Genomic DNA, 21,053 nt, shown 5'->3' with positions numbered 1-21,053 from the left:
TATATATTAAAGCTACAGGTTGACTTTATAACACAAAAAAATAACAGTACTAAAAGATGAAATATATGGTTCAAGTGAAATACCTATCTAATGAGTCACAAAAACAGGGAAGGTGTGTTCGAATAGCTACTTTTTTACTGAAAGTACTTGACGACAGTCTTACTAGTTGGATGATGAAAATGCATATCTTCGAAAAATTCTAATTTTTTGTGTGTGATAACTAGGGTTTATAGTCTTCAACCACTAAAAAAATCTAGTCTGCCCTTCCACGAAATATTTAAGTAGATTTTTTTTAAATGTTTATGATTTTTCAAAAATTCCACCTGACAACTGATCAGACAATAGTTTAAAGTTGAATCAATGCAGACAAGATCATTAACTGATGCTCATTAGCTAGTTGATACATTTGTCTTTTAAAATATAACTGACATATAAGGATCGTATTGGTGCAATGTGGATAAATTATCGGTTTCCAAGAGCAAAATTGGTAGCGCGTCATCGCTACAATGGCTTCCATTTTGACGATTGTGAAAATGAACTGGCGTAATGGGGAGATAATTTTGTTGAAGTAGGATCCTGACTGGTTTAGCAACTCTAAAACTTTAAATGATGACTTGTTTTAGACTTAGAATTTAACATGTATTGTATGGCTTTATCAGATCTTCAATCATTCTTAAGTGAGAAGGTTCAATCCTTGTTAATAATATATATTTTATAAGAAATTATATATACTAGGTCAGCAATATTAGAATTGCAAAGTTATTCTAAGGAGTACATGCGTCATTTTCATTTGATCTTGACCTCTGTAGACAAGAAGATTATGTGTGTCACTCTTATTATAACGAGTGAAATTTTATCGCAATAATTAAATGAACTATAAACTATTAACTTGGTCTTTGTAGGGAGATCTTGGAGCTATAGATGAAGAATTTGATGTTGCTATATCGACTGCTTGTGGTGCCTTGGATCATATTGTTGTTGACACAATCAACACAGCTCAAAAATGTGTAGAATATCTCAAGAAAAACAACATAGGTTCTGCAACATTTATAGGTCTGGATAAAATGGCTAGATGGAAAGATCATACGAAGAGAAAAATCAACACGTAAGTCATATATACACAGAATTTAGGATTTTTTTATTTTAAAATTATTTTTTTTAAAAGGTGTTTCAGATACTCTTTTTTTTCCAGCTTGGACTTTTGTATTTAAATATTTCTTCAACCTAAGGAATACCAATAATTTCAATGGGATCTTGTAGAAACTTATTATTTAAATTCAAGAGGGATTCAAGTCTATATTTGTGGAACATGATTAAATGGATAAAAATTTTGTTCATATACAATTTATATGAAAGGAAATAGATTTAACAAGAATTTTGATGTGGTTTAAAAAGTGAAATAAGGTATGCATTTATTTTGGACACATTAGACTTATTGAATCAAAGATAATAGCAAATGAGATATTTTTAACTTCAAATTTGAGTCTTAAAGCTCAAATAACTGTTATAGGTAGTAAAGTTTTTTCTTCCTAAACATCCGTCGATTCTAAAAAAATTGATACACTGAAAAACATATATCTATTTTTGTCTTCAGTAGCCATATAATGCAGCACTGGTATCTGTCCATCCATTTACTTGGAATTATTGTCCTCCATAAACACTTAATAATAATTTCTTTCTATACTCCTTCAATATAATTTGTATAGTCCAAGGCTTTTAGCAGAAGATCTTGCACAAACATATTTTTGTTCTCTTTTCAGACCAGAAAATGTTCACAGATTATTTGATCTGGTTAAAACAAAAACTCCTGAAATACTGCCTGCATTTTACTTTGCTTTGAGAGATACATTAGTAGCCAATGATCTGGATCAAGCCACCAGAATAGCTTATGGAAAAACTAGATTCCGAGTAGTTACACTTCAAGGAGCTCTTATTGACCAATCAGGTAATGTTCTGATTTTAAACATGTTTTAATTTGACACAAACATACATTTACTAACACTCAGTACTAGCTTTCAAAAAATCTATACAAGATAATACATAAATGTCCTGAATATTTGAAATGGACATTCTGAACAAACAATTACACAATGTTTTTAGTATGAATATTAATTGTATTGGTGCTTAATTCTACTTGCAGTGCATATATATTAATTTTTATGTCGCACCTACGATAGTAGAGGGGCATTATGATTTCTGGTTTGTGGCTCCGTTCGTCTGTGTGTCCGTTCAGGTTAAAGTTTTTGGTCAAGGTAGTTTTTGATGAAGCTGAAGTCCAATCAACTTGAAATTTAGTACACTTGTTGCTTATGATATGATCTTTTTAATTTTTAAGCCAAATTAGACTTTTGACCCCAATTTCACAGTCCACTTAACATAGAAAATGAAAGTGGGAGTTTCAGGTTAAAGTTTTTGATCAAGGTAGTTTTTTGATGAAATTGAGGTCCAATCAACTTGAAACTTAGTACATATGTTCCTTATAGTATACTCTGTTTAATTTTAATGCCAAATTAGATTTTACCCAATTTCACGGTCCATGGAACATGGTAAAGGATAGTGCGAGTATGGCATCCATGTACTTTGGACACATTTTTGTTTATTTATATTATTTTTTTTATTTGTCATTGCTTTACAAAAGATAAGTACTGCTTTACATTAAAAAAACTTGCAGATGCTAGAATAAAAAGAAGAATAGAATTAAACAAAAAATGACTACCATAAATATTTTGATTATTGTTAATTAGGTACTATGAGTGGAGGTGGTAAGTCTGTTATGAAAGGAAGAATGGGATCAGCCTTAGCAGCCGATGTAGATCCCAAACAATTAGCCAATATGGAAAATATGCTAGAAAAGGTAACACATACTTGAAATTCTTTTTGTAATGAACTGTCGCTCAACTTGAAGTATTACTGACCTTATTTAAGATCCACCAATAAAATCTTTATAATCAGTTCTTTCTGTTAATTCATGTGGAATGTTAACGCCTTTGCCTTTGTTAGTTGTCAGTAGCATTATAATAATTATACCCCCGTTTTAAAAAATGGGGGTATACTGTTTTACCTCTGTCTGTTCATTGGTCCGTTTATCCATCGATCTGTCCATCCAATGAATATTTTTCATTGCATCTTTCTCAGGAACTATATTACAAGGATCTCTGAAATTTTGTTTCAGGATTTATATAAGTCAGCTATACTGTGTAGCAATTTTACCTGACCATATCGGGAAATAGGTATTTAGTCAGATCTTAACAAGTACTTATGATTTGGTTAAAACCGGTTTTATACGAAGAAATGTCGAAATGTTCAGGACTTAATTAAATCCGTATTTCGGTATGATGATGCAAGCATACGATTTTTATTGCGTCTTACACTTTGAGAAGCGAATATTCTTTAACTACTTTATTCAAATATTGTGTAAAAAACATTAATTTTGAGCTTTGAAAGTCAAGTGACTCTAGCATTTTCCTGAGGAAGCTTTAAAAAATTGCAAAGAAATATTTTTACAGTGGGTTAGCTTTCATTAGTCTTCACTATCTATAGATTAACAACTTTTGGTTATATTTATAATTTAGAATCATCATTGAAGGTGGAGCACGATTGCGCAGTTAATTAATTTTATTAATGTGCCATTTGTATGCATGAGTGACATTCCGTTGTATTATGTGCCAATTCGAAAAAGTTATGCGAGTATTCTCTCCCCTTAACAGGTTCATTATTTTATAATTAAGTTTACGTTTCTGATATAATTTTGAATAATTACAAAATGTATCAATTCAATATATTTCAGCTTTTGTTATTGGTGTATCAAAAACATTGATGTACGAATATAATTTCATAAATTTGAAACGTTTAAAATGATTTAATACCAACATAAAGAACCGTTCATCATTTTTGAAAAAGACTATGAACTAAATTTGAATTAATTATCTTCCCTTGATGATAGATTGATTGGCAAATGAACCAGTGTTATCAAATTGTAATCACAGAGAGGGACTGGCGAACAATTTTTAATTGTAGCTGATTTAACCTTAAACAAATTCCCACTATAAACGAATGTTATTTTATACAAATATAAGGACTTAGTTAGCTAAATCTACAAATTTTATTAGATACTATGATTTTTTATTGCAATAGATTAATATGCTATACTGTGTGATGTGTTTTCATATTCATCACTGAACAATCTTCTGTTTACCGTACACTTACATCATTTTACGCATGGCATCCAAGTTGAAAATTTTTGTCACATTTTTCTCGGGAAATACATTACAAGGAATTCTGAAATTGTGATGAATTTTCAGATTCATCACTCAACAACTTCCTTCCAACTGTCAAGTATTTGGGAAGGACATCGTTAGTGAGCAGTAGCTTGCAGTTAAACTTGTTGGGTACAGTTGTTACTGTTGTCATTCAGACAGAGGGCTATACTCTAAAGAACAACTGAGAGCAGTGATTATTTTAATATTTTGAAATTGGTATATAATAGATGTGTAATATATATAATTACAGCTAACATCTGAAGCCCAGACAAGTAGAGCAAATAAGGAAAGATTAGAAGATGTGATAAGAAGAGAGGAAAAAGATCATACACATATGAAACATTCATTACAGAAATGTACAATGGATATTGAGGTAAGGAATATATGTGATCAACAAATAATCAACTTTATAAATAACAATAGACAAGTTGTATGGATTTATTAAAGGTAGCGGAACAAATGTTTTTGTTGACTACCGGTATTAATACTTGTGGGTGTGTATATTCAGGTGTTTTGATTGGTGGATGAATTAATTTGCTGCACCTCTTAGCAAGCTGATCCTATAATCCTATATACAAGTGTTTGTTTTCAATGAAACAGGTTTTCAATCCAAAACATCTGCATGCTTTGGATTGAAGTAAAAAAAAAAAAAAAAGAATTTAAATGATGTTAATGACTTAAGAGGGTGGTAAAGGGGGGCCCTGAACACAGAAACACGTGAAATAAAAATCGCAAAAACGTTGCACGGAAAATAAAAATCAGAAAAAACGAAGCACGAGAAATGAAATAGTACATATTAACGGAAAAAGTAAAATAATTTAGTAATCATGCTGCCGTTCTTGGATACCATCTTGTCATTATAAAATGGACATGATGACCCTACAGTCACCTTTTAGCGTCCGCTAGTTACAACTGATTTGAAAGAAAAATATTATTCATAAATATAATTGGATATCAATTTAATATTCTGTGAACTCATAACTTAAAACAATCTCCGGACTGACTTTGAATTAGTGCCAGTTTACTTTTTAATCAAATGCACGACAAGCACGAGAAATTAACAGTTCCGACACGAAACATGAAAATAAATAACGGAGAACAGGAGGCACGCACGTCGAACTAAACAAGAGAAAACGAGAAATAAAACTTCAAAACACGAAAACACGTGAAATAAAAAGGCAGAAAACGTTGCACGAAAATAACCCTTTACCACCCCCACTTAAAATTGTAATATTTCTTAGGAATTGGCCCATTCTGCTTTTGAATTTCAGAAACAAAATAAAAAGAGGAAATTTCAAGTAAGATATCGATTACGAGTGATTCTGGATAAGGATAATCTGAATGCAGCAATAAAATTATCATATATAATTTCTTATTGAAAATGAAAACTTCAATTTTATAAATGATTAGGCAAATAAAGAACAACAGACAAGGTTAACAAAACAAATAAAAGAACAGGAAGTCAGAGTTAAAGCAGCTGCTCCAGATGAAAAAGAGTTAAAACAGTTGGAGAAAAAAGTAGGAGAATACAAGAAAGGTTAGAATTGAAATTAGTCTTATGTTACTTCACTGTTGTATTATCCATCTGGTGTACTTTGTATATTGACTGATTTTATTAAGTCATTTATTACTGATCAACAGTTCTGAAATCAAAACAAATTTGGATCCTTATTATTGTAAATCTGCTTCTGGCATCTGAGTTCACCCTCAGTCAGTATTCTATTATTTTTTTTTTGAAACTTTTGTGCATATGTTTTATGAATTGTTTGTTTTCTCTTGTTATTTCTCTTTATAGTGTTATCTTTCTTTCAATTTTAAACAAATTCTACCTCTGTATCTTTTTAAGTTTTACGTGAAATGTTATCAACCAATGTAACATTATTTTGTACAATTTTGTTTTAAAGGGGTTTTAATAGAATGATTTAATATGAGTTTAAAAACTTAAGGAAGCTGGCTTATCAGATTTTCGGAATCCTCTGGTTTTATCTGTTTGAATGCCTTGAAAAAATTTGCCCCGTGACCCCATTTTTCTTTTTGTTAAACAGTAAATATTTGAACCTACACATGTATGTTTAAACATCAATTTATATTCACAATAATTTCAGAATATGAAAAAGTTGGTGGTGCTGCAGCTAAAGTAGAAGCAGAAGTTCAAAGGTAGATTTTCAAATTAATTTTGGTGAAAATGTATTAATATTCATATATTTGTGAATATAATCAGAAGATGTGGCATTAGTGCCAATGAGACAACTCTCCATCCAAGTCACAATGTGTAACAAGGGAGCATTTATAGGTTGAAGTATGGCTTCCAACACAGAGCCTTGGCTCATGCCCAACAGCAAGCTATATAGGGCCCAAAAATTACTATTGTAAAGAGTTCAAACAGGAAAACCAACAGTCTAATCTATATAAAAAATTCAAAAATGCTCATGAACCACACCAACAAACACCCACTGAACAACAGGCCCCTGAATGTGTGACATGGTTTTATCCACATTTTTATATTGACATTTGATGAAATAGATGTAGTTGAATAATGCTTGAAACAAAAAAATATTTTTTACGACCTAATAGTAAATTTGATTGTTCATCTTATGTTTTAATTGTTATGTATATTCTTGAAAATCATTAGAATGAAGTTGTGAAGATAAGAGAAGATATTGTGCTTTAAATGTTAAATCATTACTGTTTAAAAGTATTATTAAGTGACAGATGTTTACCTTCAGATTACACAAAGAGATTATGGAGATAGGAGGATCTAAGATGAAGGCAGCTCAACATAGAGTTGATGCCATTAGTAAACAGATTGATGAAGTGACAGGTCAAGTCACTAAATGTCAGGTTGCCATCAAAACATCACAAAGGTAGGCCACTTGGAGAAATAAATATATCAAGGCTGTTCAATTAAGTTAACTGATGGGGGCATGTGAGGCATTTTTATCTATACAGGAACAACCTTTGATATTAAATTTTATGTATAATTGATACGAAAAAAATTGGAAAATGCAACCACCCAAATTAGATTAATAGGAGGCATCCTCTTGTCTCTCTGTTAAACTTATACCTGTGACTGTATGAGAAATCACAAAGCCTCACAGCTCTCATATCATGGATCGAAAACAAATATTATTGACAATCACATTTCAGTGGTAGCCATTTTTTAAATGTTTCACGTTTTTGTCAAGCCTTCTACTTTTGTCAAAAAAGTGAGACATAGCGATCCTACATTCTGTCGTCAAAAACAGCTTGTTTAGGATTATAAAATAGTATCCAGAAGTCAATTTTGTAAACAAAAATCATTTTTTTCTGTATTTTACCTTTAAATAGACTTAGTTTGTCTACAAGGAAACATTACATTCACTCTGTGGTTACAAAGTTTTTGAAATTTTATGATAACTTTCTTAAACTATCCTGGATTTCTACCAAACTTGGAAAGAAGCTTGTTTATGATGATTATAAGATAGTATCCAGAAGTAAATTTTGTTAAAAAAACCTACAACATTTTTTTCCATTTTTACTTATAAATGGACTTAGATTTTGTCTTGCCTTGATGGAGTCAAAAAGCTAGACCTAGGTATGCTGTTTCCAGCGTCGATGACGGCGGCTTCAATAATGTATTAGTTTGTGATTAGGTCTAGTTTATGGTGAACCACAAGTGTTAGGTCAGTCATATTTGGTATGCAGTTGTATAAGCATTGGCACATCTCATTTCCATGGAGATTATATGGCCCTGCCCCCTCAGTTATGGTCTATTGACCTCGAAGCTTTTGCTTATTTTACATGTATTAGTTTGTGATTAGGTCAGTTTATGGGAGACCACAAGTGGTAGGTCAATGATATTTAGTATGCAGTTGTGTATAAGCCAATCAAAATCTGGCATTTTGACATTAAGTATAATAAATTTAATTATCTCCCTTGTGCAAAATTGACATGACAGAATATATTCTTGATAAAAGAAGTTATTGATAGATGAATGAAAATGCATAAACAACTTTTTCTATTCTTATTTCTTCTTTTACAGAAATTTGAAGAAAGCAGAAGACAAGGTTATTTCTGTTGAAGAAGAAATACAAGAAAATAAAGACAAGATAGCTGAGTTAGATAAATTGTTCAAAACATTAGAAGAAGAGGCTACCCAAGTGTTAGAATCCTACCAACAATCTCAGGTGAGTAAATAAAAAGATTCAATATATTACCTGCTATAGAGTCAGTACCTTAAACACAATATATGTCTTAACTGAGTAAGTTATATTTACACATTAACTCACACAGTATTAGAAAACAAACTTTTCCATATTTGTTAAATATTCTGCTAGATTTTAAGTAAATGTTCTCTCATTATGAATCTTACACGAGAGGTAGGACTTGTCTTTCAAACTTTTTAGGTTAAAGTAAAAACTAGATCATTATAAGTATATATTATTTTTGATACCGTCTTATTTCTGACAGTAAACAGTCAATTTTTGTAGCAATGATTGATCAGCCAGTTTCTTGAAATTAGATGATTAAGTTGCCAACTTCTAAATTTAACTGTAAATTATTTTTTAAATTTTACAATGTAGTAACTGTTTGAATATTTATGACCATAATGTAATGAAGCAACTGCTGAATATTTGTATTACAGGAAAAAATGAAAGAAGCAGAAACAGCATTAAATGAAGTAAAAGCTGTAGTAGCTAAACTGGAAGAAGATGAAAATAAACTTCAAAAAGATTTTGTGGATGTCAGACATGAATTGGAAAAGTTTGAAAATATAATGAAAACAAACCAGCAGAAAATCAAACATTGGAAAAAAGAGGTTTGTCTCTTAGAAATGCTTAGAAGATCACATATATTTGAAATTTCTTTTTTCTTGGGGAGGGGGGGGGGGCTTTACAATACTGCAAGGTGGCCTTTAGATATTTGTTAATTCATGAATGGGGATATGTTATCTGAATGAAATTGTCTTAAAAAATTGCTCTTATTCTATTGTTTTGTTTAGCTTTTTGGCAAATGTCAGAATAAGAGACATATGAATGCTCATCTTCAAATAATAGGGGATAAGCTAATGCATGGAGCTCCATAAGGAAGAAGAATAGAAAAAGGCATTTCTTATATACAGATTCTTTAAATGTCTGATGTTTAGGAGGGACAATTCTTAAAATTTTTATTCACCTTTAACCATAAAACTGACACAAATTAGTATCCCAAAAATTGTGGATAGTTATCCGATTGGCATTTATGCCACATGTCTTTTATAATGATAAGTACTTTATATGTAATGATTGTTAATTTTTTCCAGATAGGCCATTTACAGCTGAGCCCTATAAGTGGACAGGAAGTAGGAGAGATAGCAGCTATACCTGATGAAGAACTAGCAGAACTAGATAAGGAAGCCATACAGTATGAAATAACTGTTCTCGAAGAAAAACTGGCACAGATGAAACCAAACATGGCGGCTATTGCTGAATATAGGAAAAAGGTAAATAATAAAAATAGGGTATATTGAGTATACATATGGTCCGAGACCACAATTGTCGTCCCTTGATTTTCGTTTTTAAGAATATAGTTCCCAGTGTTGACAGTGGGTTACTTGCCATTAATTTCTATACCCCTTCCAAATTTATTTCTCCATGTTTAATGCCTCAAATTGCAAGTAGGTGGTGAAATTACACTGTAAACAAATTTGGGTCCAGGATTTTAAAGGAAAGTAGTAGTTTGGTCCAGCTGAAAAAGGTTAAAAAGTAGCACTTCCGAAGCTGTCAAAAGATTTCAAGACGCCCCAAACATAAAATTGTCCATATTTTGAGCCAGAGCTGATAAAGTTTGCTATAATTTTGATATAATTTGTCCCAAAAGTAGTACAAAACACTGTAAAAAATTCTTTGAGAAAGCACAGATGGGATTTTTTTTATTTTCATTTATGTTCTAAAAAAATGCACTACGAAATAATTGTGGTCTCGGACCATGTATTCACACAATACATTGCTTAAAAAGAAACTGTTTTCCTTCATAAGGATGATCAAGATGTTCACTGTAGAAATAGAAAAGTAATAAAACGTTTTATAAAAAATTAAAAGAAAATATAAAATATGAATTTCAGTTACAATTTGTAGGTTTGGTATTCATTTTGTCTTGCTTGACAGAGTAAAAAAGCAAAACATAGGTATGCTGTTTCTAGCGTCAGGGGCGGCGTCAACATTGTATTAGTTTGTAATTAGGTCTAGTTTATGGTGAACCACTAGTGGTAAGTCAAAGACATTAGGTATGCAGTTGTATTAGTAGTAGCATATCTCATTACCCTGGAGATTATTTTGCCCCGCCCCCTCAGTTATGGTTTATTGACTTTAAAATTTTGCTTATTTTTCATGTATTAGTTTGTGATTAGGTCAATTTATGAGGAAGCACAGGTGGTTAGTTAATGATAATTAGTAAACAGTTGTATAAGCATTGGCATGTCTCATTTTCATGGAGATTACTTAGCCCACACCCTCAGTCATGGTCTTTTGACTTGGGAATTTTTGCTTAGTTTTCATGTATTAGTTTGTGATTAGGTAAGTGTATGGGTAACCACTAGTGGTAAGTTAATGATTATTTGTGTGCAGTCCTAATCTAAAGATCTGTATACTTTTTGGTGATGATTCAAAATTTTATTTCTGATTTATTGAGTATTTTGTAATAAAAAAAAGGGGGAGAAATTTTTTACATGTTGCACTGTATCTGAAAAATAATTAATGAGTATTGCTAAAAACTTTACACACTTCTTAGTTATATTAATCTAAAGATCTGGATACTTTTTAGTGATGATTCAAAATTTTATTTTATAGTTATTGAGTTTTTTGTTAAAAAAAGGGGGGTTTTCACATGTTGTGCTGTATCTCCAAAACAATTTCTGATTATTGCATAAAACTAACACACAAGACAATGGGCGTATCATGTGCTCATGGTGCAGCTGTTTATTCAGTTTTTTTCTAACTTAGAAGCAGACAATAGAAATGGAAAATTGAAGGTGCTAATTTCAGCATTATTTATTACACCAAATAAGACCCATCCTCCCCTTTCCTACATATAAAAAAATGGTAAAGGTTGTATTTAAATAAATATCTATACAATAACAAATATGTTCATAATGATTTTTAGGAAGAGCTATATTTACAAAGAGTAGGAGAATTAGATAAAATAACAGACCTAAGGGATTCCCAGCGTAAATATTTTGATGAATTACGGAAACAGAGACTGGATGAGTTTATGGCAGGATTCAGTGTTATCACAAATAAACTGAAGGAAATGTACCAGATGATTACACTAGGAGGGGATGCTGAGTTAGAACTTGTGGACTCGTTAGATCCATTCTCAGAAGGGATAGTATTTAGGTAAGGCTGAGTTAGAACATGTGGACTCGTTAGATCCATTCTCAGAAGGGATAGTATTTAGGTAAGGCTGAGTTAGAACATGTGGACTCGTTAGATCCATTCTCAGATGGGAAAGTATTTAGGTAAGGCTGAGTTAGAACTTGTGGACTCGTTAGATCCATTCTCAGAAGGGATAGTGTTCAGGTGAGGCTGAGATAGAACTTGTGGACTCGTTAGATCCATTCTCAGAAGGGATAGTGTTCAGGTAAGGCTGAGTTAGAACTTGTGGACTAACAAGATTCATTCTCAGAAGGGACTGTATTTAGGTGAGTTTTAGTTAAAACACCCAACACATTCAATATCTACAGGTTCAAAACAAAACAATAATGACTCATAAAAGACTTTTATATCTATTTACTAACTTTCATTATTTATTCTGCATAATTTTTCTTATTTTACTTTCACTTTCTATTTATAACTATATGATTAGTGTAAGAACAATTATTATAACATGACATATGGCTTATCCCATAATCCACAATATTTGTATTTGTCTATCTTCATATGCTTACTTGTCCTGAAGACGCCATGCTTGATGACGAAAAAATGTCTACCAATAAAACAAATACTTTGTTGTTAATTACCAGTAGTGTTGTCTTTAATGGTTGTATACTGTGTTACTATAGTTATCCACTTGTTTATAAGCCTACCGTAAATCACCACTCCAGTTGTTGATTCACCATAAATAATAACAGTTTGTACAATATTGGTAGACTTTATCTATATTGTTCATTTTTATTACTTTTTGATACACTTTTTCCTTAGAATGATAAACAATTGCAATTTTTCAGTGTACGACCTCCAAAGAAATCATGGAAAAACATATCTAATTTATCTGGCGGTGAAAAGACACTGAGTTCTTTGGCTTTGGTGTTTGCCCTTCATCACTACAGACCAACACCTCTTTATGTTATGGATGAAATTGATGCTGCTTTAGATTTCAAGAATGTTTCTATTGTGGCCAATTACATTAAAGTAAGTATGAATAAATGTAATTAACAACTATGGTATAAGAGTTAAATATATACAAAAGTTGATCATCATAACTATAATGAAAAAAAAAGATCCAAGGTACCAACCAAAATATATTAACATGGATTGTAAGATGCAATTCTGTATGATAGAAAATAAGCTGTTTTTTTCATGGTTGCTTATCTCCGTTAAAATACATGTTGAAGTATTCACCATTAATTCATAGTAATTTAAATATCATTAAATGAAAAAAAATTAAATCATTCTTCCAATAAATGGAAATACAAATAATATTGTACATGTGCAGCAAAAAACATACAGTAAAGCAAATAAATAGTGCTTTCACTGCTGTTCTTCATCAGTGTTAACAGCCTAGTTACAATATCAGTGTTAACAGCCTAGTTACAAGCTGTCTTAATTGCCTAGTTACAAGACCAGTGTTAACATTCTAGTTACAAGACCAGTGTTAACAGCCTAGTTACAAGATCAGTGTTAACAGCCTAGTTACAAAACCAGTGATAATAGCCTATGGGCTTTGCTCATTGTTGAAGGCCTTACGGTGACCTATAATTGTTAATGTTTGTGTCATTTTGGTCTTTTGTGGATAGTTGTCTCATACTGCATCTTCTTTTTTATATTAATAGCCTAGTTACAAGCTGTCTTAATTGCCTAGTTGCAAGATCAATATTAATAGCATAGTTACAAGACAAGTGTGAATAGCATAATTGCAAGATCCATGCTTTCCAATGTTGGTTTCTTTTTTTTCAGGAGAGAACAAGAAATGCACAGTTTATCATCATATCACTCAGAAACAACATGTTTGAACTAGCAGACAGACTTGTAGGCATTTATAAAACTGACAACTGTACAAAATCAGTGACAATTAATCCAACAAAATTGTCACTACCACTGCAAGAACAATCTATTAATACACAGCAACCAGTAAACACACAACAACCAGTGGTTACATTAACATGAGAGAAAAAGTAATCAAATGTGATTGGATAATAAAATGGTACAATGATATAAAGAAAGGCAATTAATGTCCATGTTTGAGATTTTCAGTGAATGGGATAGCCATGTACATAGAATTGAAAAGCATGAAATGTATCCTGTTATTATCGAACTAATTATAAAACAATTTATGTATGCCATTTCCAATGCATTATTGTAACTCAAAGTGTTTGCTATCTGACAATATAAGATAGTATGTTAGGAGTTAGAATTGAAACTTTTATGAATCAGACTATATATCATCTGAGTATGAACTGAGCAGATAATGCAGATGTGAAATTGAATTTTAGTTAACATGTATAATCTAGTGATTAGATTTTTAATGTATCTTTATTGTGTCTCATTTCACTATACATATTCTTTCTGTCAAATCTTTAACTTTAATAATATAAACAGTCCAACAGAAATGTTGTTATATTTATTAGGGAAATTGATACATTGTAGACTTTATCTAGCAAGGTTTTGCTAACCTTGGAATACTACTGCTAGTTTGAAGCCAAAATCAATGTGGTGATATTGGTATATTTATTATTAAGATATAAAAAAGAAGATGTGGTATGATTGCCAATGAGACAACTATCCACAAAAGACCAAAATGACACAAATATTAACGACTTTAGGTCACTGAATAAGAGGTTACATTTTAAAAATTCAATAAATATTTTGGATAACAAAAGTGTGATTTTACTCCAGGCTGCACGAACTTATGAAGGACTGTTTACTGTGGATTCCTTATTATTAGTGTGATACCAATTTCAGTAGATTTCGTGGTTACAGGTAAACAAAATTAAATGTTCAAAGAATTACAAATTGCATAATGAGTTTTGTCATTGATAATCTAATTTGGACTCAATTAACACCAATTTCATGAAAAGTAGAGTGTTTGTCCTATTACCAATCCTTTTGGTATGTAAATGACCAAGCATGGTCTACATATCTGTCAGAGGAGTTCACCTGACCTCAACTTATTTTCAATGATCAGTGATCAAGTTAAAGTGTTCATGCCCAAGTCTTTATCTCACATACTTGTTTTCAACAAGCATAGTTAAGACATTTTGTTTTTTTCCCCAGTCTTGTCAATCAATACCAGTTAAGCAAAGTCCAGTTGTGTTTATCCCCATAGACTTGTTGGCAAACACTACCAGTAAAGCAAAGTCCAGTTGTGTTTATCCCCAGTCTTGTCAATCAAAATCAGTTAAGCTGTGTCTATCACCATAAACTTGTTGCCAAACTCTACCAGTTAAGGAAATTCAAAAAGTGTTAATCATAAGAGGCTTTTTGTTGAGCAATACCAATTAGCAAAGTCATGAAGTGTTCATCAGTAGAGACTTGAAGATAATCAATACAAGTTCAGCATAGTCATGATATTTTAAATAGCAGAGGCTTGTCGGCAAACAATACCAGTTAAGCATAGCTTGTAGTGTTTATCACCTGAAGCTTGTCAAACAATACCAGTTAGCAAAAATATGAAGTGTTGATCAGCAGAAGCTTGTTGGTAAACTACCAGTAATACAAAGTCTGGTTGTGTTTATCACCAGAAGCTTGCTGTCAAACAATATCAGTTAAGCATATTCAGGAAGTGTTCAGCAGCAGTATTGTCAAACAATATCAGTTAAGCATAGTCACAAAGTGTTGGTCACCAGAGGCTGGTTTGTAAACACTACCAGTTAAGATCATGAAGTGTTTATCACCAGAGGCCTGTTGTAAAACAACAACAGTTAAGCAGTCAGAATGTCTTAAACACCAGAGGCCTGTTGTCAAATAACAACAGTTAAGCAGTCAGAATGTCTTTAACACCAGAGGCCTGTTGTCAAACAACACCAGTTAAGCAGTCAGAATGTCTTTAACACCAGAGGCCTGTTGTCAAACAACACCAGTTAATCATAGTCAGAAGGTGTATCAGCAGGGCCTGTTGTCAAACAACACCAGTTAATCATAGTCAGGAGGTGTATCAGCAGGGGTCTGTTGTCAAACACACCAGTTAATCATAGTCAGGAGGTGTATCAGCAGAGGCCTGTTGTCAAACAACATCAGTTAATCATAGTCAGGAGGTGTTTATGCAGAGGCCTGTTGTCAAAAATACCAGGTAAGCACAGTCGCAAAGTGTTATAACCACAGGCTTGTTGGTAAACAATACCAGTTAAATGAGGTATGAATTTGTTAATCACCAGATGTGTAACCCATACTAGGTTTGTGTCCAGATAAGTTTTTTTGTTTTGTTGGTTTAAAAATTAGATTTGGATTGAGGTTTGCTAATGGAATTAAGATAATTTTTAGAAAGTTTTTAATCTCACTAAAAAGAAATTAAGAACATTTAAAAGTTTTGCAAAATATGAATATAGTTTTTATCTTGTACCAAAGGCAATTATGTTCTTTGATAAAACTAATACTAAAATGTAATAATAATTAATCTAATTTCTGTCCCATAAGCCTTTGATAAAAAAAAAACCTGATATGAAAGAATAAACAATACATGATTCATAAGTATAAAGACCTCCACCCTAAGAAAAGGCAAATAATTCAAAAAAGAAAATGTCAATGAACTCCCCAAATTCCTAGTTAAGAATTAATGTATGCTAACCATGACAACTATCAAACATGTTATACATATTCCTAATCACATGAATGACAAATGGTTCTTTTTATGCACCACCTAGGGGCATTAGGGTTTTTCGGTCTGTGTATCCGTTTGTCCATCTGTCTCATAGGCGGATTAAGGGGGGGGCCTTTTTGGAAAAAAATTTGGTTGCTTATATAGGGAATCACTGAAGCATGACTGGTGTGGGCCCCCACTTATGAACATTTCTGGATCTGCCACTGTGTCTCGCTTAGTTTGGTTTGATCAAGGTAGTTTTTGATAAAGTTGAAGTCAAATCTACTTGAAACATGTTCCCTGTGATATGAAAATTCTAATTTTAATGCCAAATTAGAGTTTTGACTCCAATTCCACGGTTCACTGAACATAGAAAATGATAGTGCGAGGGGGCATCCGTGAACTATGGACACATTCTTGTTTGTCTTTAATTTGTGGAAAACATCCTCTATGCACTAGAGGGGGTATAGTATGATCGACATAAGTGCTAATAAGCAAAATGACGAATAAACATAAATAATCGCTCACCACAAACCTTAATACAGGGTGAACATAACTGAAGGCTCCAAGAATCCTGCACTGTCAGTCTAGTTGCTATGCATGGTTATGTCTCAATGTTTTTCTTTTATTTATTGCCAGCCAATAAGGAACATCTCCTTTGAAACCACACTTAGAACACAAATGAGTATGATATGTACCACTGGACATTTTAAGCAAACAACAATCAACCAAACGAGTATGTTTATTTTTGCATCATTGTAATTTTGCTTTGTTTATTTTGTTACCTTTGCTTTTCTGAAATCCCACTTGGACTTTTTTAAACTGAGTTTTAGTGTGCGTATTGCTGTGTGTTTTTTGTTTTACATTGGCTAGAGTTTGAGAAATCACAAAACATGTTTGCTTTTATTACAAGTCAGGAGCCTCTGACGATTGTTAGTCTTGTTTTTTTTGTTTTAATTCATTTATATGTTTTGAACTTGTACATATATTTGTTAAGGGGCCAGCTGAACCACGCCTCCGGGTGCTGGATTTTCTCACTGTATTGGAGACCCATTGGTGGCCTTTCACTGTTTTCTGCTCTTGGTTGGATTGTCCCTTTGACATATTCCCCATTTCCATCTTCAATTTTAATTTTATAAATATTCCACTACCTTTTCAGCAAAAATGTTGTGCAAATTGTATTCTTTGCAAATAGAGACAACATTTCCCGGTGATTTGGGTGTTCTTTTACACAAACTACAATATCCAGTGGCCAAAAAAAAAAGAGTTGTATATTTGATCAACGGCGGCTATGTTTATTGCTCAGTTTAAAATCCAGGTATAGGTTTTAAACTAAATGGATCATTCTGGAACACTTTTGTTTCAATATTTTTCCTATTGGTTGAAGAGAAAATATTTAGTTTTTTCAATAGACGGGCAACATGACGTCTGCTAAGTGATGAGAATGAATACCACAAAATAACCCTATTGGCCAGGTAAGGTAAAAAAAAACCTACACACATCCAGCGACTGGAATATATTGAACAGATATTAGAATAATTTCGTTAACCTAATGCAGGACTATTCAAATCTTGAACTTCAAAAAGTATTTGAAGTTTTCATATGCCTCTGGTGACGATGCGTCGTATTGTTGTAAATGTGTTCAGAACGCACTTCTGTAAAGGTGCATTATGTATACTTGTAGGTATACCCTGTGTTCAATGTAATATTAACAAGCTTTCAATTTCACGCAAATGCAAGTCCAGTAGCACAACACGTATATATGGAATGCATATTATAAAGTTTCTGGATGGGTATCACATTTTCCGGGCTCCATTGCTTATAATTCTAAAGTCGTGATTCTTTGAGAGAATGTTTACAGCATAGCATTATGTGTCTGTAAAATAGCTTTTAAAGGTAACTATAAATATTTCTCTCTCAAAACATCAACGTGACTGGATCCGTCTTCAACTTTACATTCGTACTCTAGCCAGGTCAAGGTTTGTCCCCAGTGACAATGTTCTACCTCGTTCTCACTGTACAACTTGCACTGTAAAGTCGCAATTAGAGTATGTCCTCCTTCAAACTGCAAAGAAATGTTATTTTGTAATAATTCTTCGGTATTGCAAGTAAATTTATTAGGTAAATAGGTCTCCTTCAAATGTCCTTTATACAAGGTCACATCAAATCAATTTTACTGACACTGTCATCTTATCTGCCTTTACTAATGTTTCTTTGAGATCATATATCATTTTACTATTTAAATAAATATGGAACATTCTTAACAATTTTGCAATTTAACGCAACAACAAATTTAAAAAAAAAAAGTTATAATAAAAATAAAAATACTATTGCTCCCTCGTACATTTTACATGGAGGATTAGAATTCACAAAAATAATTTCGTGTAAAAAGCGCAAACAACATTTGATAAGCATTACTTTACTTCTGCAAGCTCCATTTGTATGTCCTTACCCCTCAGTTTAGAACATCATAAAGAGAACTTACTGTTCACGAACATACAGAAAGACAACGACTATAACCATTCTAGGCTTAAAGAAAAGCAAAACTATTAATTACCAGAAATAATAGGGGTACATCCTTTCTCTTTTGTCGTCTGCTCAGATCGTATCCGGACGTGTTAAAATGAGATGAGTATGTTATACAGTCTTCATCTTCTGTTATCAACTCTTCGAGTGCAATACTCTCTCCTTGTATGACGAGTTCCCTGTTATAATGACAGAAATAACGAGAATCAAAAAAATGCAACATTTACTAGTAACTCGTGAATTTTTGGCAGAATCTATTTGGATTTTTTTAAAATTATTATTTAGTTAACATACCACAATATTTCAAGGAGACATACACCACTTTGTACATACCTTTTTTTATCCTTAATTTACTATTTATCGCCTTTTTTAAAATCATTAATTTTTCGTTCCGCAAAAAAATTATGATGGACTCCAGACAAGATTCTGTAGCCAAAAACCAGCATGCTTTGTACAAGCAGGGGCGGAAGATACTAAATGCACAGTCAAACTCATAGATCGAAAATAAACTGACAACGCCATGGCTAACAAAAAAAAAAGACAGACTAATAATAGTACACAAGACACACATAGAAAACTAAAGACTAAGCAACACCAATCCCACCAAAATCTCGGGGTGATCTCAGGTACTCCGGAGGGTAAGCAGATCCGGCTCCACATGTGTCACCCGTCGTGTTACTTCTGTAATAAAAAAAATCCGGTAAATAGTCTAATTCGTAAGGCCACATTCGTGAAAGGGAAGGGAATTGTAGTTACGACAAGTGACTGAGGGGTTGAGTCTTATTTCACAATCATTCTTATAAATACTCGCAAGTCATGAACATTCCAATATAACCGTTTCGATCAATTGTTTTGATAAAATTATTAACGATTTTTTAGTGAAAAGACCCACTGGTTCCTGCAATAGAAACAGCTCTAGAAAGCACTTCCAAAGATAACCATTCGACGAATGTTGTTGAAAAAAGCAACAGTTAAAGAACTTTACAAAGCGTTTCAACCAGCGAAAAACCTCAATATGATTTTAAATTCATTCTTTATGCAAACAGTGATCGATTGGAACAATCTATAGACGACAATTTTATAGTGCACGCACTCTCCCCACTGTTTTTCAAACTACTATCAATAATGCATTCAGGCAGATAGAGATACAGAACATATCACAAATTGTCACTGAGCATATAATAGTTATGTCATTAGATCCTATCAATTATAAAATTAACGATATATAGAAAATCAATTAGCTAAAAGATCACATACACAAATGTGAAATGACCATGTCTGATCGTCTAGTGACATCACTGTAAAATAATTTAATGACATTCAGTTGATATAATTAGAAATAATGATTATGAATACCTTTAAAAAAAGAAATCTATTCCAGCAACTTGATCAATATCAGAAGATCAATTGCTGTAGAAAATACATTTATTTTTGTGTTAGACTGATGAATAGTAATGTTGTTTTAATATTCTGTCAGTTTAGAGAATCAGGAAGGTTCAAAGTGAAAAAAAAACCATTGACCCCTTTTCTAAGTGAGATAAAAATAGATGAGTTGAATACTTGTACAAGTATGTAGGTAAAATGGTCAATGGGCGTATTATATATGTGATATTTTAACACACAGTCATCAGCAAATTATAACGAGTTTATTAGGTTTTAACAAGTCCTTAAAAAATAATATTCTCGAAGAAAACATATATGATATAGAAGGTAAAATATGTGAATGAGTTAATAGTATGAATTAAATACTTACATCAGTTTTACGGGTGGCCGAATCACAACTTTAACTGCATAGCTCGTATTGACATTTAATTTAGTTGTATGAGGTTGTATAAATCTTTGTCCATCCTGCTTTTGGTAGATAGGTTTCTCGTCTTCTTTTCTACGAATTGATAGCCAAACTTTGAAAAAGATAGCCATTTACTCTCAGATCATATAAACTCGTTTACTTGCACACAGAGGCTGCAGTCAGACCATGATCTGTAATTTGATCGTCTGCAAATCGCTCGTGATCCCGTCGCGTGCGATTACATTTTCAATATCTACGATATTCGTCATGATGATTGTACGTTGCATTGCTGCGTTACTAACTGATTGATTTTCCTGTAAAACAAAATTGCTTTATGATCGATGACATGTTTTCTAATAAGTTAGTGATAGTTTTTCGCTCTCTGATTGAACTCGACTGTAGTTTATTTCCAATTCACAACCAAGTCAATATTTGTGTACATGTGACCCTAGCTTGTTCTACTATCTCATATATCTTTGGCTGATAAGGTAATACTTATCTTATCAACA

General features: G+C 32.3%; 2 protein-coding genes across 2 annotated transcripts in view; one reads left to right on the top strand and one right to left on the bottom strand.

Moving 5' to 3' along the window:
- LOC134711838 (structural maintenance of chromosomes protein 4-like) overlaps positions 1-14,043 on the top strand; it is a 32,087-nt gene extending 18,044 nt beyond the window's left edge. Inside the window, exons 14-26 of the mRNA XM_063572767.1 lie at positions 903-1,105; positions 1,761-1,945; positions 2,745-2,854; positions 4,510-4,632; positions 5,670-5,796; positions 6,365-6,416; positions 6,986-7,123; positions 8,281-8,425; positions 8,884-9,057; positions 9,541-9,720; positions 11,379-11,611; positions 12,442-12,625; positions 13,391-14,043. Coding sequence (XP_063428837.1) covers positions 903-1,105; positions 1,761-1,945; positions 2,745-2,854; positions 4,510-4,632; positions 5,670-5,796; positions 6,365-6,416; positions 6,986-7,123; positions 8,281-8,425; positions 8,884-9,057; positions 9,541-9,720; positions 11,379-11,611; positions 12,442-12,625; positions 13,391-13,600 — 2,064 coding nt within the window. The 3' untranslated portion in view covers positions 13,601-14,043. The remainder of the gene's footprint in view (positions 1-902; positions 1,106-1,760; positions 1,946-2,744; positions 2,855-4,509; positions 4,633-5,669; positions 5,797-6,364; positions 6,417-6,985; positions 7,124-8,280; positions 8,426-8,883; positions 9,058-9,540; positions 9,721-11,378; positions 11,612-12,441; positions 12,626-13,390) is intronic.
- A 3,629-nt stretch (positions 14,044-17,672) lies between these two features.
- LOC134711837 (CB1 cannabinoid receptor-interacting protein 1-like) lies at positions 17,673-21,012 on the bottom strand. Its single transcript, XM_063572766.1, has 3 exons — positions 20,509-21,012; positions 18,787-18,934; positions 17,673-18,294 (listed from the first exon to the last, which is right to left on the bottom strand). Exons 1-3 carry the CDS (start codon positions 20,673-20,675, stop codon positions 18,130-18,132), a joined length of 480 nt encoding a protein of 159 aa, XP_063428836.1. The 5' UTR covers positions 20,676-21,012; the 3' UTR covers positions 17,673-18,129.
- Between the last annotated feature and the right edge of the window lie 41 nt (positions 21,013-21,053).

The sequence above is a fragment of the Mytilus trossulus genome, chromosome 3 (genome assembly GCF_036588685.1).
Source record: "Mytilus trossulus isolate FHL-02 chromosome 3, PNRI_Mtr1.1.1.hap1, whole genome shotgun sequence".
Taxonomy (NCBI): Eukaryota; Metazoa; Mollusca; class Bivalvia; order Mytilida; family Mytilidae; genus Mytilus; species Mytilus trossulus.
Note: the sequence above shows the minus strand (reverse complement) of the source record. Positions and strands in the feature narration are given on the sequence as shown.

What these genes read in the sequence shown, in the direction of transcription:
- LOC134711837 (XM_063572766.1), bottom strand. Translation starts at nt 20,675, where the DNA reads ATGGCTATCTTTTTCAAAGTTTGGCTATCAATTCGTAGAAAAGAAGAC. An exon ending in CGGCCACCCGTAAAACTGAT is followed by an intron (nt 18,935 to 20,508) that starts GTAAGTATTTAA and finishes TCATTATAACAG; the next exon opens with GGAACTCGTCATACAAGGAG. An exon ending in ATGTACCCCTATTATTTCTG is followed by an intron (nt 18,295 to 18,786) that starts GTAATTAATAGT and finishes ATTTCTTTGCAG; the next exon opens with TTTGAAGGAGGACATACTCT.